Below are 24,578 nucleotides of genomic sequence, written 5' to 3' on the forward strand. Positions count from 1 at the left end.
AGTCAATGGCAGCCCCTAGACTAGAATGGTAAAAAGTTGAGAAATTTGGCATGTTGAAACTGCAGACCATTAGGAACTACCATACCAAACATGGGCCATGTAAGACAATAGGTGGCGCTACAGGCCACGCCCCAAAATGGCAATTTTCGAAGTGATGCCATTTGCAGGCCGTAAGTCCCAAAATTCTGAAATTGAGTAAATATGCCGTACAGCTCATGAGGAACAAAAAAACCTCAAGAACCTATAACGGCCGCCATATTGGTTTTTCTGTACAATAAAGATTTATGAAACACGTTTTTTCGCTACTCATCCTACAATTTTTGTCCAATCTTCCCCAGAATTGTCATGTATCATCGTCAGAGCAACCCTCAATGAAGTTATCAAAGGATATTTGATTTTCAAAACCGTTTGTCCGGTACAGCCAATCAAAATCGGCAGCAAAGCAACCAAACAGGAAGTTGGATCATAGCAAATCTTTGAGATATCAACAACAAACTTGGTATGTCACGAGGAAGACACTACAACATGTTACCATGTGCAAAGGCAACTTCATATCTCCAAAAATGATTGATATGATATGAATTGAATTTATCGCTAATGCTAAAATAATGCTTTACACATCCGCCGGTGCAAAACTGATACTCTGATACAATCACAAGTTCATATGAGGAGGAGTCAGGAGGAGTCAGGTGGCTGAGCGGTTAGGCTGGTTCGATTCCCGGCTGTGCAAAGTGACGTTGTGTCCTTGGGCAAGGCACTTCACCCTACTTGCCTCGGGGAGTATGTCCCTGTACTTACTGTAAGTCGCTCTGGATAAGAGCGTCTGCTAAATGTAAATGTAAATATGAAAACTCTTGAGAATTTTTAGTACCCAAATCTCAGAAAAAGTTGACTGTAAGATGAAAAATAGATTCATTGTGAATATTTGAAACATGCATGCTTGGCTAATTGCTAGGGATATTTCCAATGAAAAGTCTCCCTTTCCTCCTCAGCGCGCACTTCACATTTTCACACACTCAGCCTTTCCCTTGACACACGTGCAAGCGTGGCGAGACGCACACACAACATTTCAGGAAAGTGTGGGCTGACAAAGCCCCCACTCATTCCTTGGCTTGAAGCGAAGGTCCTTGTGGATCTTGATAGTATTGCATTTCAGATTTGGTATCCCATTGGTAAGTCTACAGCATGGATTTTTCTATACAGTGCCAATTTGTGAAAAATATACATTTTTCAATGATTTGCAATGTTTGGAGGAATCCGCCATTGCTGCTTGCAGCTATATTTAGGATTCCTCCGTGAGGAGGAGGTTATTGTAGGTTTTATTGGGTGTGCTTTGCCTTCGGCAAGGGCACAACCTTTGTTCTCTCAAATATATATTTATTATTATTATTTATTTTTGCCCCCCTAAGCCTCAGTCAATATTTGGACTACATAGACAACCTAGGTGTCAAAAGTTTCTTCTTGGTAGCGATTGAGTTGCTTGTATTTTTATTTACGTTCCGTTGCATGGTTTAAGTAGAAATTGGGTTTTTGTGCCAAAAAGTGCCTTCTGTCAACAAAGGGTACTCAGTGCTAGCCTACGTCACTACGTCAGCACACGTTAGCAACGACGCATGGATACAACGTGATAGAGACGTTCTAGCACGCAAGTTGGAGCTTGGATTATGAGTGAAAAATGCCAACCCCCAAAATTACCAACCATTGGGCTTTGTTGAGAAAGCAATTTCGAGTGGAACTGCAATCTCGGGATTTTTGATTTAGGTCGTGAGTCTTTGTAATTTGAGCGAGTGCGGGTCGCCCATGAGACTGCCTAGGCGGCAGCCATGCAAGCGTCATAGTAGTCTAGTATTTTTGTAATTTTATAGTTCGGTCAATTCTACACCAAAAAACAGAAGGAGGGCAATGTTATGATGATATAACTATTGTGAAGACAGCCAGATGGTGAGATTTTAATGTAGGTTGCTGTAAAAACTTTGATTGGTTTGCTACGTCAGCCTCCGCTGACGTTTGTGTCAGCTGTTGTTGATCTCTGATGAGTATTTTCTTAATTTCGTACCAGGGTCAATTCTACATCAAAAATCAGAAGGAGGGCAGTGTTTAAAAGATATGGCAAAAAACGTGGAATTTGAGTGACTCCGCGGCTTGTTTTGACGTTAGCCTCAGTCAGACTCGGCTCGCCACTGGAAGTACTGTCTTCAATGCCACAGCTAAACTTTATGTCAAAAGAAATGTTCTCATTTCCGGCGCTTTCAAACAATCAGTGAAATGTGGAGCAACAGCAGCTAGCTTGCCTCTAGCAAACTTATTTTGAATTAGCCATTTCCCCCTACATTAATGTCAAACTTATTTACGTTTTGGTGGGCATATTTTCAGTTAGTAGACGGTACTTTTTGAATCGCGATTCCATCTGAAATATACTGCCAGTGACAACGTTGTTACAGTAGCTTGTTTCAAAGGGGGTTCGCAGCTGTTTCAAAGGGTGTTCTTAATGAAATATGCAATATGAGTAGGCTAAATGCTTGAAAATATCACTACAAGGGAAAAACTTAGAGGACGGACCCACCTGCAACCGACACAAGCAAGCACACCCTACAATTTCCCCTGAAATTGTACCCTCTCTAGTTGGGTGTGCTTTGCCTTCGGCAAGGGCACAACCTTTGTTCTCTCACATATATATTATTATTTATTTTTGCCCCCCTAAAACTCAGTAAATATTTGGCCTACATAGACAACCTAGGTGTCAAAAGTTTCGTCTTGGTAGCGATTGAGTTGCTTGTATTTTTATTTACGTTCCGTTGCACGGTTTAAGTAGAAATTGGGTTTTTGTGGCGTAAAGTGAAGCTAACGGTGGCTACCTTGCTAGCCACAGTCAATGACGCTACTTACGTCACTAACGTCACGAAAACTCGCGTGACTACCTCTAGCAGAACATTAGTTTAGCAGCTTGTTAACTTCTGGGAGATAGCTAGGCTAACTGCTTTACTTATAGGCAGTTGCATAAACGCCACAAGCAAAGAGGCCAGGGTGATAACTATTTACTCATTTTACTTTGTGATATGACACACAATTGTGATGTGTAATGTACAATATAAGCTGATATTATTAAGGAAGTACATCTACTTTCGGAAACAGTAGTCTACTATTTCACTGAAGTATTAGCATCATGACGTTAGCCTGTGTTGCCCGGGCAACACATACTGCAGTGGTCTATGATGTATCTGTTTTCAATCGTTAAAATAAACATTCCTCACATATACATTTTTGTTGTAGGATTTATTATGACATTAGATTACAAGTAAACGATTTGTGGGTCAAATTATCATTACCTGTGGTTTCAATCCAGTGTATCATTGCAACGCTGTAGCCTACGCGAGACACTACAAAAACATCTACACAGCTGTAGGAAGTCAAACGGCGACAGAACATGTTCGGCACTCTCCTTACTTAAATCAAAAGTCTATCTAACTACTAACCTGAACTTCATTGCCACAGCCTAAACGTTGTCAATATGTTCATGAAAATAATTAATTTCAGCCTAAACCATACAACGGAACGTTAAATCCAATTCAACCAACGCAATTGCTACCAAGACGAACACAGCAGTAGTGTACCGTAGTAGTACAATTTACAAGTTGTAAATGAGCAGCAGAAAAAAGATACTTTTAAATATATGTAATCTTTATAAATAATAAGTATGCATTTTTATATAAAATATACAGAAATATCATTTGTAAAAATGTCATTAAAAAACGGACTCCTGTGCAACCGACGCAAGCAAGCACACACTACAATTTCCCCAGAAATTGTACCCTCTGTAGTTTTGAATTAGCCATTTCCCCCTACATTAATGTCAAACTTATTTACGTTTTGGGGGGCATATTTTCAGTTAGCAGACGGTACTGTTTGAATCGCGATTCCATACTGCCAGTGACAACGTTGTTACAGTAGCTTGTTTCAAAGGGGGTTCGCAGCTGTTTCAAAGGGGGTTCTTAATGAAATATGCAATATGAGTAGGCTAAATGCTTGAAAATATCACTACAAGGGAAAAACTTAGAGGACGGACCCACCTGCAACCGACGCAAGCAAGCACACCCTACAATTTCCCCAGAAATTGTACCCTCTCTAGTTTTAATTATTGTACCATTGGAGTCAATGGAAGCCCCTAGAACCATATGGTAACTTTTTGTGAAATTTGGCACACTCATTAAGGACAGTCCCTTCTTTATTCACACCAAGTTTCATGTCTCCCATTAGACCACTCTAGCGCCACCAACGGGTCAAAGTTGGACTTGTGTTTACACACGCAACTTTTTAAGCGTATGCCGATTTTCAAAAATGAGGTACCATTGGATTCCCTGGATCAAGACGAGTTCAACACACCTTATGGCGTCAATTTCCGGTTATATAGATTTTCCGTAATTTCCGGTTTTATCAAAAACCTTTGAAAGCCTACTCCTTCTACAATTTTTGTCAAATCTTCTTTAAAATTACCAAAGATGATCTTCAGACCAAGCCTCACAAAATTAATCGAAAAGAATTTTGATCCTCACAACCGTTTGTTCGGTACAGCCAATCATCAGGAAGCAAAAATGTGTTTTGGCCAATAACTGTTGATTTGTTTGCCTTTATTAAGTGATTTGTTTGTCTCATGATATCTTGGGACATCCCGTGTGTGACACATGATAACTGCCGAATTGATGCGGCCGCCATTTTGAATTACTGAAAAAAAGTGTTTTCTCTACTCCTCCTACAAATGTTGTCCTCACCAAATTTGGCAGAGATTATCTTCAGACCAAGCCTCACAAAAGCTATCACATGGTTTTTTGATTTTCGAAACCGTTTGCCCGGTACAGCCAATCAAAATGTGCCGTTAAGCCAGCAAACAGGAAGTTGGGTCGTATCTCAGCAAATCTTTGATGGATTCACACCAAACTTGCTGCATGCACTCGGAACTCTGTTCTGAGGATGTCTAGAAGTGTTCTGGGTCGGTTGACTGCTTGTCAAATGACAAGCAGTCAAAGGTTTTTCCGTGATTTGCATTTTAAGAAATGCCAACTTTTTCAAACTCCTCCTAGGCCGTTGCTCCGATTTTCATGAAAATTGTAAGAGATCATCTTCAGACCATGCAGACAAAAATTTATCAAAATGGCATCGATAACTCAAACCTTTCAAAGATTTTGACAAAGAGCACGCCATAGCGGACGTGAGGCCTTGTCTCTGCGACGGTTTACCGTATGGAGACGAAACTTTGGAAATTTCATCGCGAGCATGTCATCTAATCATCTTCCTACCACAATCACCTTGATATGTCAAAATATGACTGAATTACAGCTGTTTATACTTGGGTCAAATCTGACAAAGCTCGCCGCGGGAGAAACGGCTTCCTTTTTTTATAAAGTAACCGAACACAGCATTTCCCAGAAGCGAGAATAGCCCACTGGGATAAGACGGGCCCCTTTGAAACGCAAGGTCGTAGGATCGAATCCAGCCACAGTCGTCAAGCATGTCGTGTTACAGAATTATCTGTTTAGTGAAGCCAGGTACGCCACAGTAGCTGTCTGGCAGTATAATCACAATGGTAACGATAACGTTTCATTGTCAGGGGATTTATAGTCAAGAAGAAGTGGATTCATTGTCCTTTGTAGATATAACGCTGCTACATCTAGCCAGTGCATTTTGTCTCAAAATGACATATTTACCAAATGCTTATCGTTACAAAACTCGGTGTACGTCTTTTGCGCAACGCCGTGAAGGTAATCGAAAGTTTTGGGGTAGCGCCACCGCGTTGCAAATGTTTTTTGGTTTTGCTTTGCTTCTTTAGCTACTGAATTTCCATATCGAATGCTGCTTGGCCCCTTCATTGCTTGCAGCTATATTTGTTGTTTTTGTAAAGATATATTTTTTGCATATTGATGTTTTATTAAACAGTTAAAGTTGAGTGTCAGGAAAGGCAGGGAGAGAGAGGGCAATTCATGCAGAAAAGGGCCCAGGTTGGATTCGAACCCTGGCAGCTATGGTAAGGTCTTTACCTGGTGGTTTCACTGTTTTACACCAATGGATCATTACCATGTAATTAATGCATCATGATTCAGCTCAATGTAAATCACTCAAAAATACTTGTGAATCACACAATTACCAAACTCGAACCTGTGTAAAAGCTGTCGATGCATTCAGTACTCAGTGTGTCAGAGACTGAAGTGGAATGATTTAGTCATTTATAACATCTCATGCTCGCCAGCAATGTGACAAGGTTGACAAGGGGATTTTGTCACTATTGTGTGAGGCTCTGTTGACCATCTCAGGTTCCAAATAATTTCCTCTCTTTCTCTCTCTCCCCCTGATCCCATGTAGGATCATTATAATCAGTGTATAAGCAATTCAGTACTGACACACAAAAAAGGCCTTGTACCTTTCTGATGGAAAAGTCCCCTTTAGACTGCTAGGTGTGAGCCAGGATGTTAATGAAGTGGATAGAGTAACAAAAAAGTGGACTGTGGGACTTGAATAAAAGACAGGGAGAGAAAAATATTCCCATAGTGTCAAGGCAGAACATCTCTCATAACCTAAGAGCCTGTTTCAGGCCTCTTTTGGCTCTCGACGAAGGCGGTCGCATTTTTCTCTCCCTCCCCTCCCCTGACCTTCCCTGCTTGGCTTCTATCGTATTGTCTTGTCTTGTATACTCGAGAGACTCTCTCCGCATCACTCTCCGAAGCAAGAAACATGGAATTGATTAGCTGGTCTCTCAACGCAATTGACACCATCTTCTCGAAGAGCAGCTTGGGTTCAGGGAAACCTAACTGTCCTGACAGGACGTTCGCAGCTGGCTACTCGATGGACGCGTGGGAGAATTGGCGTGTCGTGTGCCTAGCGGGGCTTTCCATGGAGGACGTGGAAGACATCTACCTATTCGGAACCATGATTACAGGCTTTCTGCTGATTGGATTGGGCGCTGCGCCCTGGTATATCGGAAAATTGATGAAACGGCTACAGCTGTCAAAAGCCCCCTAAGGCTGCCCGACATGATTGATGCGATGGGCAGAGCTGTTGGCGCTCAGACTGTGACTTTACAACGCAATATGGATAACATCATGGAGAAGTTAGCGGCTCTGCAAAGGAAAGTGGACCGACTTGGAGACCATAATGTGTAGACGTGGATATTGAATGCGGCTTCTCGACCAAACAATAACCCCAATCTTATCTGCTTTTGGCCCCATAACCAGCACAGGCCTTGGCCAAGGTCGTTGCTGGAACAACAACTCCCCTGGAGAGCGCTGCAGTGAGACTCTCTTGTAGTCTTTCCCTTCCCCCCTCCCACTGACACCTGTGGATTGCGGTCTCTGTCTGGGTCACAACCAAGGATGTCTCCATGGCAATACAATCTGCGAACTGTGAATCTGACTGATTGTGGCCTAGGCGAAGGCCTCAGCCCAGGCCTACTCATACACTAATTTTCACCTACTACAGATATGCCATCACCCCCCCACCCCCATCCAACGCCTTCGCCTGCTTCGTTCCCCCAGTGTGGCAGGGGGGTCTGTGACCAGTGCCTTTTCGGCCGCAGGTCCAGATGCTGCTTGTTTGCGCTGGCTTCCCACCCCCTTTACATGTCATGAGTTCTGTAATGTTGTACAATGTATGTGATAATGGCTGCCTCGGTCGGTATCTTTCGGCCAAAGTAAATTCCTTGTCTGTGCAAACTTTCATGGCGAATAAAAACCCATTCTGATTCTGAAAGGGAGGGAAGAGGCTAGATGTTTTTTTGTGACGTTGCTGAACTAAGCAGCAGTGCCTATCTGAACGCTACACCCGACCTCCCGAGGCTGCTGCATATTGGTTTACATAGAGGGCTGGGTGCTGGGGGGAACAGGGGTCTACTGGAGCAAGAGGGACGACGATTCAGGAGAGAAGGAGTGGTGGAGAGAGGGGGAACAGAAAGGGACTTACAAGTAGTGTTGCTTTCGTCTTAAATTATGACAAACAAACCTTTATCAAGTGACGAAAACGAGACGAGACGCAACGTAAATGTTGGTCATGTGACGATGACTATAATTAAATGTATTATGCAATATCGTTGACGAATAAAAACGAGACGAAATGTAGTTTACAAAATAAAACAAGACGAAATGTTATAACGTTATTTCATCTCGTTTAGTCGCGTTATTATTATTAGCTAACTCATGAGGCTATGCTTAATGTGTCTAATTTTAACGTTAGCTTTAGACGTTAGCTTTAGACGTTAGCTACTGAGCTGAAACCGACTGAGAGTCTGAGACAAACGTTCGTGACTAGCGAATGTGTGTTTGTTTGTGAGAGACTGTAAAGTGGGTTACCATGTGTGACTAGTGTGTGTACTGTGTGTGTGCGTGTGTATTTGTATGAGACAGTGTAAAGTGGATTCTTAGTTCCGACCTGACTGACTGCATGTGTACTAAGCATTCCTTGTTGACCAAATACTGTAGCTAGTTTTGTCATTCACATAGCAATCACACTGAACTGAATTTGGCATCAACAACATGACTTTGAATACCTTATTCTATCTAGACCAATACATTAAACAAATGGTTTTGGCATTAACATGCCTCCTGAGACTACTGCTTAGACTACTTATGTTTTGATTAAAAATACACTAAAATACCATTTTCATTGATTTAAACTTGACTAAATGTCATCAGTTTTCGTCGACTAAAACTAGACTAAAATTTCATCAGTTTTTGTCTACTAAAACTAGACGAAAATAGTCATGGATAAGTCTGACTAAAATAAGACTAAAATGCTCAGACTTTTAGTCGACTAAAACTTGACTAGACTAAAAAGAGTATGAACGTGACTAAAACGAATAAAAACTAAAATGACAGCTTGACACAAAGACTAGACTAAAACTAAAATTAAAACAGGCCGCCAAAAACAACACTACTTACAAGTCGACTGTGTTGCAGGGAGACGTTGTAGCAGATGGTGGTCTACCAGGTCACGGCGGCTGGGGGATGGTTGTCTGTCGGTACCAGTAGGTGTAACTGACCCTGGGCCACTGCCACCTGAATGGGTAGCTTTTGTTTGGCAAGGTCCCCCTCTGTCTTATAATAAGACTTTATTTATATAGCACATTTCATACAAGAATTGCAGCCCAATGTGCTTTACATAAAATCAATAAAAAATATAAACAATATTAAAAACAATAATACAAGTGATAAAAGTAATACAAATAAATAAATACAAAATTAAAATGTAACAAAACAAAACACACATCTTCTGATACATTATCTCCTAGTCATAGATTATCAGTGGAAGCAGAAAATGAATCATTTGGTCATAAAGCCCTCAAAACCATGTATTACTGTAACATACAATACATTGGTAGACAGTTAACTTTAAAGTAATGTAGCCTATCTGACCAGCTGACATTAGAAACTCAGATAGGAGGTGTAGTATAACACGTGCACTGTGGAGGCCTTGTAAGATACAAATTCAGCTAAGGTAAGCAAGCTGACACTCAGAGTCAGAGGTACACCTCTGGGTGTACTCATACACCTATATTATGTGTCACTGTCATGGCCGCCAAGTCGGCTGTTGACTTCCCGGGGAAGTCTGGGAAGAGGAAAGACGTAAATATTACCTCTGTGTCTACCCAACCCTGTGGGTTAGCCAGACAACGTTGGTTAGCTAGTTGGCAGTGGAGACATCCCATCTGTTCGGATGGAGAGAGACAGAAAATGAGCTTTTTGAGCTAATTCAGTCCTTTTTGAGTGGAAAATGATCATGTGTGGGTTTTGGTTGGTGGGCGTGATGTGTAGCTCACTGTTGGGGATTAGAGTCATTTGACATAGTTTTCTCTCTCAATGAGGCTGTGTTTTCCCCTCACAGATGAAAAAAAAATAAAAGTAGGAAAATTTGAAAATTACCTCAAACAGAGACCTCCACAGAAAAGCCCCTGTCTTGATGCCCTGCTCTACACTGTGTGTGTGAGGGGCAGAGAGAGGCAGAGAGAGGCAGAGAGTGGTTCGAATGCATGTCACAGTGTTTGCTTCCTTACTGAGGCACCTCCCATTCCCTTTAGATGACTCTTTCTGTTACAGGGCCAACTCACTTATTTATCTGCATCTGCCTCGCATTCTCTCTCTCTCTATTCTACAGTTTATCTTCCTGTCGGTCCTGCCTGGTAGGATCAAAGTAAACCTTTCTCTCTATCACTCCATTTCACTCGGTTTGCTCTTTTCTTGTCCTTGACTTGTGTCTCAGTGCCTAAAGGAAGGAATACTAATTGTCTCCTCCCCCCTTCCATCTCTGTCTCTCTGTCATTCTCTCCCGTCTCTCATTCTCTCCCTCTCTCTCATCCCCCCCTCTCTCACTCTCACTCTCTCTCCCCCCTCTGGCTCTCTCTCTCTGTCTCACAGTGATCCTGTTCTGCATGGCGGCGCTCATCTTTCCCATAGGCTTCTACATCAATGAGGTAGGGGGCCAGCCCTACAAACTGCCCAACAACACTGTTGTGGGCTCCTCCTACGTGCTCTTCGTCCTCTCCATCTTCTTCACCATAGTGGGACTCCTGTTTGCCGGTAAGGTGTGTCTACCAGGCTGAGTAGGCCTGCTTTGTCATCATGGGTGGAGAGACACACCCCGGAGGCTTGGGAAAACGTACAGGAATACAGGAAGAAGAAAAAAACACACACACACTCACAAGGACTGAATAACTAAACATGAAGACTGGCAGCAAGAGACCAGATAAGATGTTTGTCTTTCTGACAGTTGGACGGAGAGATGGATGGCTTTAAGGGTGGATTGGTGGACTGTTGGTCTGCAAGGTTGAGAGGGAGAGGGGGGAGGGTTAAGATGTACTTAAACACTTTTTTTAAAGAACCAACGAAAAGTAAAGACACTGAGTGGAGAAGTAGGCGTGATGGAGAAGGAGGGATACATGGAGGAGCAGAAGAGAAGGGGGACTGAGGACCACAGAGTCTATCCAACTCAGCGTCTTTTAACTGAAACCTTCTTACCTGATGGTGTTGCACTGTGGAGGTTTGACATGGTGATGGAGAAAGTGAGGGAGGCTGAGAAAGAGGGAGGGAGATGAAAGCTACTCTCCCCCCCAACCGTTTCCAGGTGACTGGCACTGTGACATCATCATGTGCATTTTGCTCACTCTGACTACCCTCCCTGAAAAATCCCCTACCCATTTCTCTGCCTTCTCCTTCCTTCCCCCCACTACAAAAAAGAACTGTTGCCACCACAACCACTTATGTTGCTATCCTTGGCATCTAGCTAATTTAGTTGTGTTTTTTTTTTATCACTCCACTTGTGTGTACATCCACCACCATACACTATCCACTGAAGAAGAAAAAGGGTCTGGATTGGACCTCATTGTGTGACCTTTCCAACCCCCACCCCACACCTCGTAGGATGCGCGCAAGTGGTGGCAACCCAGCTGTCTTGGGTTGGGGTAGTGATCGCAGGTGTGCCCCCTATATCTCGCTCAACAGCCCTGATTCCAAGGAGCAAGTGATTAAGGTGGAGAGGAGGAAGAAAGAGAGAGGGAGAACTCCTCAGACTCAACCCCCCCCCTCAGAGCAAGGCTCCCCTCTGTAGCTGACTGTACAGATTAGCCGAGCGGGGCAGCACCTATGCACTGCTCCCTCAGGACAGAGTGGACAGGGAGAAGAGGACTGAGAGTAATCTGGCTATGTCAAACTTGAATGAAGCAGAAGTCCAGTTTTTGTTTTGTTGTAAAATTGCCTGCGTAGGTCAGCACGAGGACCGCAGGTCAGGTCCGTTTGTGGGGCTGTGCCTCTCTGCTGCTCTTAATGCCCTTGAACACACCGACATACACTCTCTCATACTTGCAAATTAATACAAGCATTCATACTTACGCTTACTGAAACACACTCACACAGAATTGATCCAAGTAGCAACACATGCGCATACACACAAACTCATTGAGGGGAGCATTCAACCAGATGGAAATCTCAATCCAAACACGTGAGAAGTATTTGTTGTCCTTCTTTAGTTGCTACTAAGCTTTTCTTACTCTCAGTCTGTGTGATGCTCAGTAAAGATCTGCAGGCCGCTTGCGCTTTCTGCCTTGGTTTGTGATTGTGCCATGACAAGTTTGTTTCTGTGTAGATTCAAAGGGAGACTATTCTGTTGTAGGAAACACTGTGTATTGAACAGTTTAACCAATAGCCGAAGAAGCACCCAAAACATAGAGAAAAGAGAACTTCTTACCTCATTCTTTAATTTTATTTTTTCTTATTCAACCTATTGTTATTATTTTTTGTCCAGACATGGCAACGCCTGCCCTATAAATTGTGTCTTGCCTTGGTCAGACTTTAACACAGAAAGCCCTTGATCACTGCAAATGATTTATCACTGAATAAAATCTGAAAAAAGGGCGCGTGTTTGACACGATCACTCTGTTCGCTACGTATAGAGATGTAATACAGCCATTCCCAGCTGCGTAGGTCACTAAGGCATAAAAACATATGATATAAAACTGTAGATGAGTGGAAAAATAAGAAATCTTTACTTCCGCCGGGTAGGACATTCACAGGCATGAATGAACTCTAGCTAAATCAATTGCAGATATCAGAACAGACCTACCTGCAGTCTCTTAGTGTTTTATGTATTAACCCTTGTGTTCTCCTCGGGTCGTTCTGACCCATCAGTCATTGTGACCCACCGTCGTATTCCGACAACTTTACCGCATACAAAAACAAAGTGAAGCATTTTCTTTTAACCGTCGGGCTGTCTCAGACCCCCCACATTGCGAAGGTTAAAAGAAAAGTATTTTTATTTGGTTTTGTATTGGGTAAAATTGGGTAAACACAATGATGGTTCGTTATGAACCTTTGGGTCATGTGACCCGAAGGCAGCACGAGGGTTAATTACTTTGTCTTTCTATCGTACCAGCTGAGTAACAGAATGCAACCGTCTGTGATATGACGTAGATATGTCGCTGTGACGTAGATCGGTCGGGTTTTGGCTCCACCTATACAAAACCTGAGCTGAAAACGGAAGAGAAACTGTTCAACGGTCTAACTCCACATTTCAGTGCAATAAAGTTTTCGTGCTTTGCACATGCTTTCAGGAACTAATTTCACATGTATATAATGTACTGAGAAGCAAATCATGGAATTTGCTTTACACAATCTTTAAATTAACTTTACCTCAATATTGTTCAAATGTGTTTTTTTCCCTTTTTCTTTTCCAAATCAACATATAGGGACATGTTTTCACAATAGCCTTCCCTGCTTTGTATTTCATCCACTTTTGATGTATCTGCAGCCAAACAGGTTGCTTTAAAAAGGGCTATTTGTGGTCAAACTGCTTGTAAATTATTATTATTTTATTTGGGGGGGGGGAGTGGGCCCCAGAGTTGCTTGTGTAGAAAAGTGAAACCTTCCATCTTTTAACTATTTATATTTGTTTATTTATATAATTTTTCATTTGCTGCCAAAAGTTATAAACAGTATTCATGACAAATTTACAAGTTTGCACTCACCCTCCTTCAGTTTAGTGTGTGAAACCTACAAGAGACCTTGCTTTCCGTGTTTACAATGTACTGTATTTGAAATGACTGTGTCATGGTGTTCACCTGAATCAACATTGGATTTTCCCAAAATTGCTTTAGAATTTTTAGTTACAATAAAGAAATGTATGAACTTTAAAACAGTACCCTAACCTTTTTGTACAATAGTGGTATTGCTGATCTATTGTATTGTAATATTATGGAAGAACGTGCATGAACTACAAATATTAAACCACAATGTACATGAAGTTTCAAAATGTAGAATAGACAAAGTTCATACTTACAGTCGAACAAGCAGGCAAGTTTCTACTTGACTGCTGTACAAAGGCTCATCTTCTAGACCTGGTCAGTATGGTCTGTGTTTGCCTGAACCTGCCTAGTATCAGGAAAACTAAGGAATAGTCCCAAAGGTACACATTCATTCATCTGGCACACCAGGCCAATTTACACAAGCGCCCAGTAACATTTGACCAACCACCATCATGTCCAGGTCTGTGGTGGACCTGGAACGAGCCAGTGGGAGTAGTTTGGGCTTTTGGATCCAGATGACAGGACATGTGGGGCCAGATGTTTTGGTGTTGGTGCCAGCCAGAACTAAGTCTGCACCTGTTTTCAGTAGAGTGATAGCTTGAGAGTTTGATAACAAAGTTCAGCCGTGAAACTTTCTACTCTCTTCAGAAAGCAACAGGTGCTACCCACTTCTATCCAACCCTTAAAAATAAAATGATCATATCAACATATGTTGTGGATCTCCCATCTGTCTCTTTGCATACAAAGACGCAGACAGGTTCTTGCTTATGCATTACCCTAATTGGCCAGTTAATATGGATAGTTCTGACAATGTATTTTTTTATTGCAGCTTGTAATGCATCTGTCTTTCAACAGCGATGGTTGGCTAGCTAGACCTTGTACTGTCCTACACAAAGATTGGTGGATACGTTTCTCTGCCATCTGCAGAGGGTGCACACATCGTTCTCTCCTGGTGACGTCATTCTAACAATTCTATTTATATATGGCAAACAGGAAGACTGTCTACATATAGATAGAGAACCCAGACAAATACTTTCCTACAGTAAAATATATTCGATCTACAATGATCAATTTAAAACTGTTGAACAATACATTATTTATTGGTACCTCTGTGTATTTCATAGTTTGACAGTAGATCTTTCTGAGCACACACATTGACTCTAGGTTTTCCCTCCCTCTTTGCATTGTTTTTTTTCTCTCTGTCCTGTTTTTACAATTGGTACACCTTTATATTCTTGATGTAAAAAACGTCTTTATCAAGACATATCTTGATATTGTTGGAGTGCATGTGAGTTTGTACCTATGTATGTCTGGGTTCAGGTGACATGTTATGAAGTCAGCTTGGAGCCTGCACAGATAAGTGCTTGACTTGATTTAGCCGGGCTCCCCTGGGTACATTGGTAGCGTGGCTTGAGTTAGCAGGGCCCTGATCAGCTCTGACAGTCCTAGGAGGACTGCTCTGTCCAGATGGGGCTGGCTCTCTCTGGTCCCACAGCCTGTCTATGACTAGCTAATTCATCCACTTAATACATTTTACAGCTAAACCTTTTCAGAGTCATTGGAAAGGAGGAACATTTGACCATTTGTCCAGATACGTTTATTGATTGTTTGAGGAGGGAAGGAAGTTATTACAATTTTGAATAGTTTATAGAACACAGTCATTCTTAACGTTTTTGCACATCTTTCCAACATTGACTAGCCATGCAGGTTATTTAATTGTAGTACTAATTTTGAATGAATTATTAATTTAAACAAGTTGCTGGCAGGCTGACTAGGTGTCATGCGTTGTTTGGTAAAAGTGATTATGTTTTCAAATTGATAACTCAATGCCAACTGAGGGGTAATATAAGAATAATTACATGGTTTCAAACGTAGTTATGCCGAAAGCCAGCTTCACCATGCATAATAATACACATTTCATGAGCAAATCCTTGACCAAATTGCATCATGTAAAATACATTAAGAGTTTTACGTGGTCCTACTGTTTAAGCACATTCATTCATAGTCAATGCTGTGGATCAAAATCTGTATAATTTAGTGTTAGGGCAACTGTTGGACTAACTCATGCTGATGAATAAATTCATTTCTGGACATTTCTTTTCTTTATTTGCCATCTCACATGTCCCTACAACAAACACACACAACATTTGTGTTTTCAGATTTATATTAAAACACTGAGATTTAGTTATGATTTCACTGTATACATGGACTCTTTAGTGGGGCAAATAAGGTTTTAACAAATTAAGTATTCAACAAAGTCACATAAAAGTATTTTCCTATTTCAAAATGGGACTTTGTCTATTTTGTATTATTTTAGTTTTCCATCCTGAAATGTCTGAAGATTATTATACTCACAATAAATGTTTTTTTTGCTGTAGTCTGCAAATTATCACAGACTGTATTGTTGATTATATATTTAATGAGTTATTTCTGTTTCTCGCTTTGTTAAGTTAAACTTTATAAACAATTTTTTTTTCTTACATGTTCTGTTATTTAGCAAATTTACCTAAATAAATTATTGCTAAAGGATTAAATCAACTCTGTTGTTTTCATTTATTGTAGTCTTTAATGGTGTACAGTTAAAAACCTGTGAAGTTTTTTGGTGTTTTTGCAGATATAGCCAATAGTCATTTGCTTCCTTAACCCAGTTCACACTAAGTTCATGTTATTGCATGACAGCACGAGAATTTAAACTGATATGACTTGAAAATCCACCACCGCGGCACAGCCCCGCAGTAGCGGACTGGCCATCGGGAGCACCAGGAGAAGAATAACTATGGAAAACCAGGCTAAGAAATGTAAGGGTAGGGCTTAAAAATTAAGGGACAAAAATACATCACCTCCACTAGACAAGGTTTTACCATGTTGGTTTATTGCTGGTTTATTTTACATAAAGCTCAAAAAAATATTTTGCGCTCAAATAAAGGCCCAAATTGTTGGCTCGCGCGCTGTGCGCGGGGGTATTAAGTATCGAACTCCCGAACTATCATCACATCAAACACAGACTGTGCATGCAGGGCAGCTGTGGTGGCGTATATTATTACTGATGACAATTAGAACAAATTATTCTGTTAAAACGTGTACAAATAAATAATAACGATAGTAAAATGTTATATTTGCAAACACCCTTTTTCATATCATTTGGGTTGCGATGGTTTGTCATTTTGAAAATGTGGGTCGCCGAAAAAGAAATGTTTGAAAACCACAGATGTAGACTATCTGCTTCTTACCATCAGCGAAACCGTGAGAGTTGGCAGCTATGCAACAGCAAATAGAAAAACGCAACAAAAAATATGAAAACACGACAGCAAATATGAAAACACGACAGCAAATATGAAAAAACTTCAACAAATCATGAAGGACAACGGCAAATAGAAAAACACAACAGCAAATATGAAAACACTTCAACAACAAATCGTAAAACACAACGACATTAACTTCTACCGGAAAAGGTAGAGCTTATCTAGCAGAGGAGGGACCCTTCTGATGGACTGTCTGTCTTTTAACCCTTGTGCTGCCTTTGGGTCACATGACCCAAAGTTTCATAACGAACCACCGTTGTGTTTACCCAAGTTTACCCAATACAAAAATAATAAATAATTTTCTTTTAACCAATTAACAATGTGGGGGGTCTGAGACAGCCCGACGGTTAAAAGAAAATGCTTCACTTTGTTTTTGTATGCGGTAAAGTTGTCGCAATACGACGGTGGGTCACAATGACTGATGGGTCAGAATGACCCGAAGATAACACAAGGGTTAACATGAAGAAGAGGTGAAAAACACGGAAAAGCGCCTATTTTGAAAACATGACTACTCCCGAAGATACTTAGGCCCTAAACTATTTCTAAGAATGATTGTGATTGTGACTTCAAAGTGCTTATACATAAGCACTTTGAAGTCACATTTGAGAGAAGCAGGGTTGTATACAGTGCTTGAAGTGGAGAAAAAAAGGTGCCGGTACTCTCTAGCATTGGCAAATCATTATGAAATTTGAGATTTCTACAGTGAAAAACAAAACTTGGAGATGTTGCTGGTACAACAACAATTTATTGTTAACCTATTTATTAACAACATAAATGCATAGCCTCGGGAACATATTTTATCAGGGGGGTGGCTTAATGTTGCAGGGCGGCAGGGACGGACTGGGAGTAAAAATAGGCCCTGGACTTTTATCCAGACCAGCCCACCAGAACCGGCCCCCGTATACGCCACCACAGCTGCCTGCTAATGCATGCATAGTCTGTGTTTGATGTGATTTTTTACTTGATCTGTGGATGACGCCGTTAACATGGCCCTCCACTTCACCCTACAGCACCTGGACTCCCCAGCATCCTATGCCAGGATCCTGTTTGTGGACTTCAGCTCTGCCTTCAACACCATCATCCCTGCCCTGCTTCAGGACAAGCTCTCCCAGCTGAACGTGCCCGACTCCACCTGCAGGTGGATCACAGACTTCCTGTCTGACAGGAAGCAGTGCGTTAAGCTGGGAACACAAGTCTCTGACTCCCGGTCCATCAGCACCGGATCTCCTTAGGGCTGCGTCCTTTCCCCTCTGCTCTTCTCCCTGTACACCAACAGCTGCACCTCCAGTCATCCGTCTGTCAAACTTCTGAAGTTTGCGGACGACCACCCTCATTGGGCTCATCTCTGACGGGGATGAGTCTGACTATAGGTGGGAAGCTGACAACCTGGTGACCTGGTGTAGCCAGAACAACTTGGAGCTCAATGCTCTTAAGACAGTGGAGATGGTTGTGGACTTCAGGAAGACTACAGCCCCACTCACCCCCATCACCCTGTGCGACTCCCCAGTCAACACTGTGGAGTCCTTCCGCTTCCTGGGCACCATCCTCTCCCAGGACCTCAAGTGGGAACTGAACATTAGCTCCCTCATCTAATGGCAATTCAGTATGCATAAGCCACTTTATCTCATTATCCGATTGCACTATGTTGACCATTCACGCTGCTCATTATTCTTATTTTTATATATATTTTATTTTATATTTAAATTGTTGTATTCTTAGATTGTTTAGTTCTTAGAAATAGTTAAACTTTTGTACTTTTACTTAATTTAAGATCTGTATTTGTTTAGTGTTTTGCACCTCCCTGCCACAGTAAATTCCGTGTTTGTATAACATACATGGCGAATAAACCGAATTCTGATTCTGATTCTGAACTGGCACAGTCAATTAACCCACAATCAGTCTGTCTGGAGGCTTTCGAGCACGCTGTGACCTGCGCACCATCTCCGGGGCTGTAGCTGGCACTGCCGGTGCAGGTGTTTCGGGTGGTTCAGGTGACGGGGTCACCGAAAGGGTCTGTGGGTCCATAGTCAACTGTCCGTCCCCCCCAGGGACTGCCGACCCTTCCCCGAGTGACCTTTACTCTGGTGATACTCCCACCGTAGGCTGGCTCACCAGGGGGCACTCGGAGGTGCGGATGATCTCTGGGCTGATGTCATGACGTAGGCGGACATGGTCTTGATGTCTGCGGAACACTCGTCCATCAGTCAGCTCAACAACATAGGAGAGAGGACCTCTCTGCGTCAGGATACCCCCAGGCAGCCATTTCTGACTAGAGTTGCAGCTGAAATTTCTCACAGACATTGTCCCCTGGTTTCAGATGTCTCTCTTGTGCATGTTGATCATGTCCCTCCTTCTGCTTTTCCTGCTTCCTCATCACCGTGGCCTTTATGTATGGTTGCAGCAGGTCAAAATTTGACTTAGGCCTACGCCCCATCAACAACTCTGCTGGAGCCCGAGCAGTAGTGGTCTGTGGCGTCCGACGGTATTTAAACAGAAAACGGGAAGGCCTGGTGCTTAGCGTGTCACCTTTCATTCGCTTCAGACCCTCCTTCACCGTCTGGACAGCTCGCTCCGCCAATCCATTCGAGGCTGGGTGGAAAGGAGCTGTACGAACATGCCGAATTCAATTCTGTTCCATGAACTCCCCAAACAGCTCACCGGTGAACGTCGGACCATTATCCGTGACCACAGGCAGCCCATAAATTGCAAATATTTGCCTAAGCTGGTCTATGGTTTTGGGGGCTGTGATGTTGCTCATGATGTGCGCTTCTATCCACTTGGAGTGGGCATCCACCATTATGAGAAACATCTCCCCCATGAACTGGCCAGCGAAGTCCAGATGTAGTCTAGACCAGGGGTGGTCTGGCCACTCCCAGGGATGCAAAGGGGCTGGTGGCGACATGCGCTGATTAGACTGACATTGTGTGCATGATTTCACCTTGGTCTCCAGGTCTAAATCCATCTTTGGCCACCAGACATAGGACCTCGCTAGGCTCTTCATTCGCGACGCCCCCGGATGGGTCTCATGTAACTCCTCCACAATCTACCAGCGACCTGGGGGAGGGACGACTACTCTCGCACCCCAGAAAATGCAGCCATCCTGTAGGCTGAGTTCAGTCTTGCGTGTGGCATATGGTTTCAGTTCCTCACTGTCCACCACCCTGGGCCAGCCCTGTAGCAGGTAAGTCTTTACTTTGGACAGCACCGGGTCTCTCTCTGTCCACTGCTTGACTTGGGCGGCCTTTACTGGTGTCTGTGACAACTTCTCTAATGAAAAAACTGTCTCCAGAGGCACATATGTTGAGACCGGTGTCTCAGGCAATGGCAGGCGACAACGCGTCAGCGTTTGCGTTGTCCTTCCCTGCTCTGTACACTATGCTGTATTGGTAGGCTGACAAGATGAGTGCCCACCGTTGGATCCTTGCTGATGCTAGCGGCGGAATGCCACGCGTTTCACTGAACAGGCTCATCAGGGGTTTAGGGTCAGTATAGATCTTAAAAACACGCCCATATAAGTACTGATGGAACCGCTTTACTGCAAAAACAATGGCTAGACCTTCTTTGTCCAACTGTGAGTAACCTTTCTCTGCAGCTGTCAGTGTCCTTGAAACACATCCCACAGGTCTCTCTGAGCCCTCTTCCATGACATGCGAAAGGACTGCCCCCACTCCATAGGGCGAGGCATCACATGAGAGCACCATGTCTTTATCTGGATCATAGTGATTAGTGATCATCAGAGTTCTTTCACCTCGGCAAACGCTTTCTCCTGCTCCGCACACCACTGCCAGTTTGTGTCATTGTGCAGCAGCTTGTACAGTGGGGCTAACACCTTCGATAGGGCTTGGAGCTTCCTTGATAGCCCTCACTTTGTCCTCAACTGGACGGAGCCCCTCTGCGTTGATCGCATGTCCCAGATAAGTCACCCCCTCCGCCATAAACACACACTTTTCCCGTCTCAGGTGCAGCCCTGCGTCTGAGAGTCTCTTGAGCACCAGCTCTAAGTGTTCAAGGTGCCTAGCCTCAGTAGCCCCTGTGATTAATATGTCACCTAAGTACACGGCTACATGGGGAATCCTTTGCAATAGAGTGTCCATTGTCCTTTGGAAAATGGCCGGGCTGGACGCCACTCCGAACACTAGGTGATTGTACTTGAATAATCCTTTGTGCGTATTTATGGTGACATACTGTTTTGAATCCTCATCTAGGAGTAGTTGCTGGTACGCATGGCTCATATCCAGCTTCGTGAACAGCTGACCTCCAGCCAGTGTTGCAAACAGGCCGTCCACCTGTGGCAACGGATACTCCTCCAGCTTTGAGACTTGATTCACGGTCAGCTTGTAGTCTCCACAAATCCTTACTGTTCCATCTGCCTTCAAAACAGGAACGATGGGCGCTGCCCACCTTGAAAACTGGACAGGCTCCACGATGCCAAGCACCTGCAAACATTCCAGCTCCTCCTCCACTTTGCTTTTCATGGCATAGGGCACCACTCTGGGCTTAAAGAAACTTGGCGCTGCCTCGGGGTCAACATGCAACTTCACCGCCACGCCCTTAAGTGTGCCCAGTTCTTCTCTGAACACCTCACTGTAGCGCTGCAAAATGTCCTCTGTCGTGTGAGCATACTTAACCTCATGCCAATTCAGTTAAATTTTGCGAAGCCAATCCCGACCCAATAAACTAGGCCCCTTACCCTTGGCTATTACACATCTGCCTTGAGCCCTCTGACCTCCAGCTGAAATGTTCACATCCAACACCCCCACATGAGGTATAGCCTGACCTGTGTATGTCCTTAGTCGGAGTGTTGATGGCTTAATAGGAGGTGGCTCGTGTCCCCATGTCCTCCTGTAGGTCTCCTCACTGATGACTGATGCTGTAGCCCCAGAATCAATTTCAAACATTATGTCCTTTCCTTCGACAGTCACTGTTGCATAATAGGGCATGGACGGTTCCTCATTGGTATCCACAGCAAACATGTTGAAGGCACAGGCTGCCTCTCCTTCATCTCCTTCAAGATACTGGGTGGGCGCTTGATTCTGCTGGCTTTTCCATCTTTCAATCTTTGGCCTATTTTCAACACCCCTGCATTTTTTCGCTAAGTGTCCCTTTTTATTACAGGCATGACATACAGCTTCTTGGAAATTTCAATCATTTGCATAGTGTGCCCCTCCACACCTAAAACATTCAACTCTCCTTGCTGGTTTCACAGCCTCTCTCTTGACGTGGTGCACAGCCTGTGATGGCGATCCCACCTGACCACTTTGAATGTCCTTGGCATTATTCGCCGCCACTTCCATCCCTCGCGACAGTTCCACTGCCTTCTTGAAACTCAATGGTGGGGGTTCCCCCAGCAACCGGCGCTGAATGGCGTCATTGTTAATGCCGCACACTAATCTGTCCCGGAGCATGTCATCTAAAACTGCGCCAAAATCACAATGTTCTGATAGCTGCCGTAATTCTGCAACAAAGTTAGCTACAGACTGACCTGACTTCCTAAACTTGTTGTGGAATTTGAACCGCTGGACTATTACCGATGGCGTTGGATTGTGGTGGTTCCAAACGAGCCTGACCAGGTCAGCATATGGAATTTCCCCCGGTTTCCTCGGTGTGGCTAAGTTCCTTATCAATTTGTAAGTCCTTGCCCCACACACACTCAGGAGAATTGAGCGCTGTTTAGCCTCCTCTGTTACTCCATTAGCCGCGAAAAAGTGTCCCAACCTTTCCTCATACTCCGTCCAGTCCTCGTCCCCCTCCACAAATTCACTGATCGTCCCAAACGTAGCCATCTGAACATGAGGCTCTCCTGCCGCCACTGGTACTCTGAGCTGTTGGCTCCCGTCTCCAAGCTCCTCTTCACTGCTTTCACTCATGGAGATAGCCGCCTAACTCGCACACTGTTTTTAGCTAACGCTAACAAACAAAACGGAATGTAAAAAAACATCTTCCAATTTACCTCGTCGCCAAAATATGTGGTAACCTAGCCAAAGACACGGACCACGAAGAAGGATATATCAAGCGGTAGCTTTATATGAAAGAGCCGAGGTTGCCATACAGGGTATACTCAGGTACTTTCCTCGTGCATACGAGAATCCGAGGAAGTGCTAAACTGGTGTTAATTTATTATAGAGCTCCCCCCTGGTGGTATAACAAAAGAACCATTACAACAATACTGAAGAGATCCGTCTCTCAAAAAATAAAAAGAGTAAGCTAACTATTTCACGAAGTAGCTGGCAAGAAAATGGCTGTTTCTTCACACTACAAAAGTACAAAATTCTTACATAACAAGCGGTGGAAAAAGGCCGTAAGTAACACCGTAGGAAGTTACTTTTAGCATTCCCATATTTGGATTGTAGTGGATTGTAGCCTACATTTGTGTAGCCTATAAGTTATATATGGGCCCCATGTTAAATCATAAAGAATGATGGGAGTGGGTACAATTTGTTTCTATATTTAATAGTTTTATGTCATGGACGTTATACGTAGGCTAATCTAAAATGTGAATGATTGTAAACTTAAGCAGACTACAAATATGGTGCACATTTGACGTCTGAACACGTTGTTGGATATCTGGGAATTGTAGTTCTGTATTTTCAGATATATTTTATACTTAATTTCGCCCAAAGGTAGTATCGAATTCACTTATTATGAAATATATACTTACATCAGTCTCGTAAGAAAGCCATAATTTATCAGTTTTCGACCAGTCCAAATGTACTAAATGTCACTTTTACTTAACATTATTTAACATCATTATTTCACTTTTTTCTTACGTGGTTCTGACATCATACGTAAATAAAGTCATTTTGAGTGTGAATACAAAATCTCAGGTGGATTGTAGTTTCAGATTAAATGAAAAATCCAATTGAATATTTTTTAAGTACAGTTCTAGGTGGCGCTGTCGATCCCCTGTTGGGGCTAGGGTTATGAAATTGAAAGATGTTATTGAAGGAACCCAACTTATTCACCAAGCAATGACTATGTACCATAAAGGGAACTCTTAACCCTAACCCTCATTTCTGTCCAAAACTGCATGTCTGTAAACCTTAATTTTTCAGCATTGCGTTTACATTTACATTTAGGGCTCACCACCTATAGGAGGGGTCATGGGGGTCGGGTGCAGTGTGAGACGGGCGGCGGCCGAAGGCGGGGGCCTTGGCGGTCCGATCCTCGGCTGCAGAAGCTAGCTCTAGGGACGTGGAACGTCACCTCGTTGGCTGGAAAGGAGCCTGAGCTGGTGCGCGAGGTAGAGAGATTCCGGCTAGATATAGTCGGCCTCGCCTCGAAGCACAGCAAAGGCTCCGGAACCAGTCTCCTTGAGAGGGGCTGGACTCTCTTCCACTCTGGAGTTGCCCTTGGTGAGAGGCGCCGAGCTGGGGTGGGAATACTTGTTTCCCCTCGGTTCGGCGCCTGTACATTGGGGTTCACCCCGGTGGACGAGAGGGTAGCCTTCTGTGTAGGGTTGGATTTCTGTGCTAGACACAGCTTGTCCATAACGAACACCATGTTCAAGCATAAGGGTGTCCATATGTGCACCTGGCACCAGGACACCCGAGGTCTCAGTCCGATGATCGACTTTGTAGTCGTGTCGTCGGACTTGGGGCCAAATGTCTTGGACACTCGGGTGAGGAGAGGGGCGGAGCTGTCAACTGATCACCACCTGGTGGTGAGTTGGCTACGATGGTGGGGGAGGACGCCGGTCAGGCCTGGCAGGCCCAAACGTAATGTGAGGG

General features: G+C 43.5%; 1 protein-coding gene and 1 pseudogene across 1 annotated transcript in view; one reads left to right on the forward strand and one right to left on the reverse strand.

Annotated features, from left to right (window-relative positions):
* mosmoa (modulator of smoothened a) overlaps window positions 1-16,040 on the forward strand; it is a 41,201-nt gene extending 25,161 nt beyond the window's left edge. The window contains exon 3 of the mRNA XM_062453985.1: window positions 10,392-16,040. Within this exon, the coding sequence (XP_062309969.1) occupies window positions 10,392-10,576 (185 nt within the window). The 3' untranslated portion in view covers window positions 10,577-16,040. The remainder of the gene's footprint in view (window positions 1-10,391) is intronic.
* A 2,887-nt stretch (window positions 16,041-18,927) lies between these two features.
* Window positions 18,928-22,718, reverse strand: LOC134037054 (uncharacterized protein K02A2.6-like; annotated as a pseudogene).
* Window positions 22,719-24,578: the final 1,860 nt, after the last annotated feature.

Source organism: Osmerus eperlanus, chromosome 2, assembly GCF_963692335.1.
Source record: "Osmerus eperlanus chromosome 2, fOsmEpe2.1, whole genome shotgun sequence".
NCBI classification, from domain to species: Eukaryota; Metazoa; Chordata; class Actinopteri; order Osmeriformes; family Osmeridae; genus Osmerus; species Osmerus eperlanus.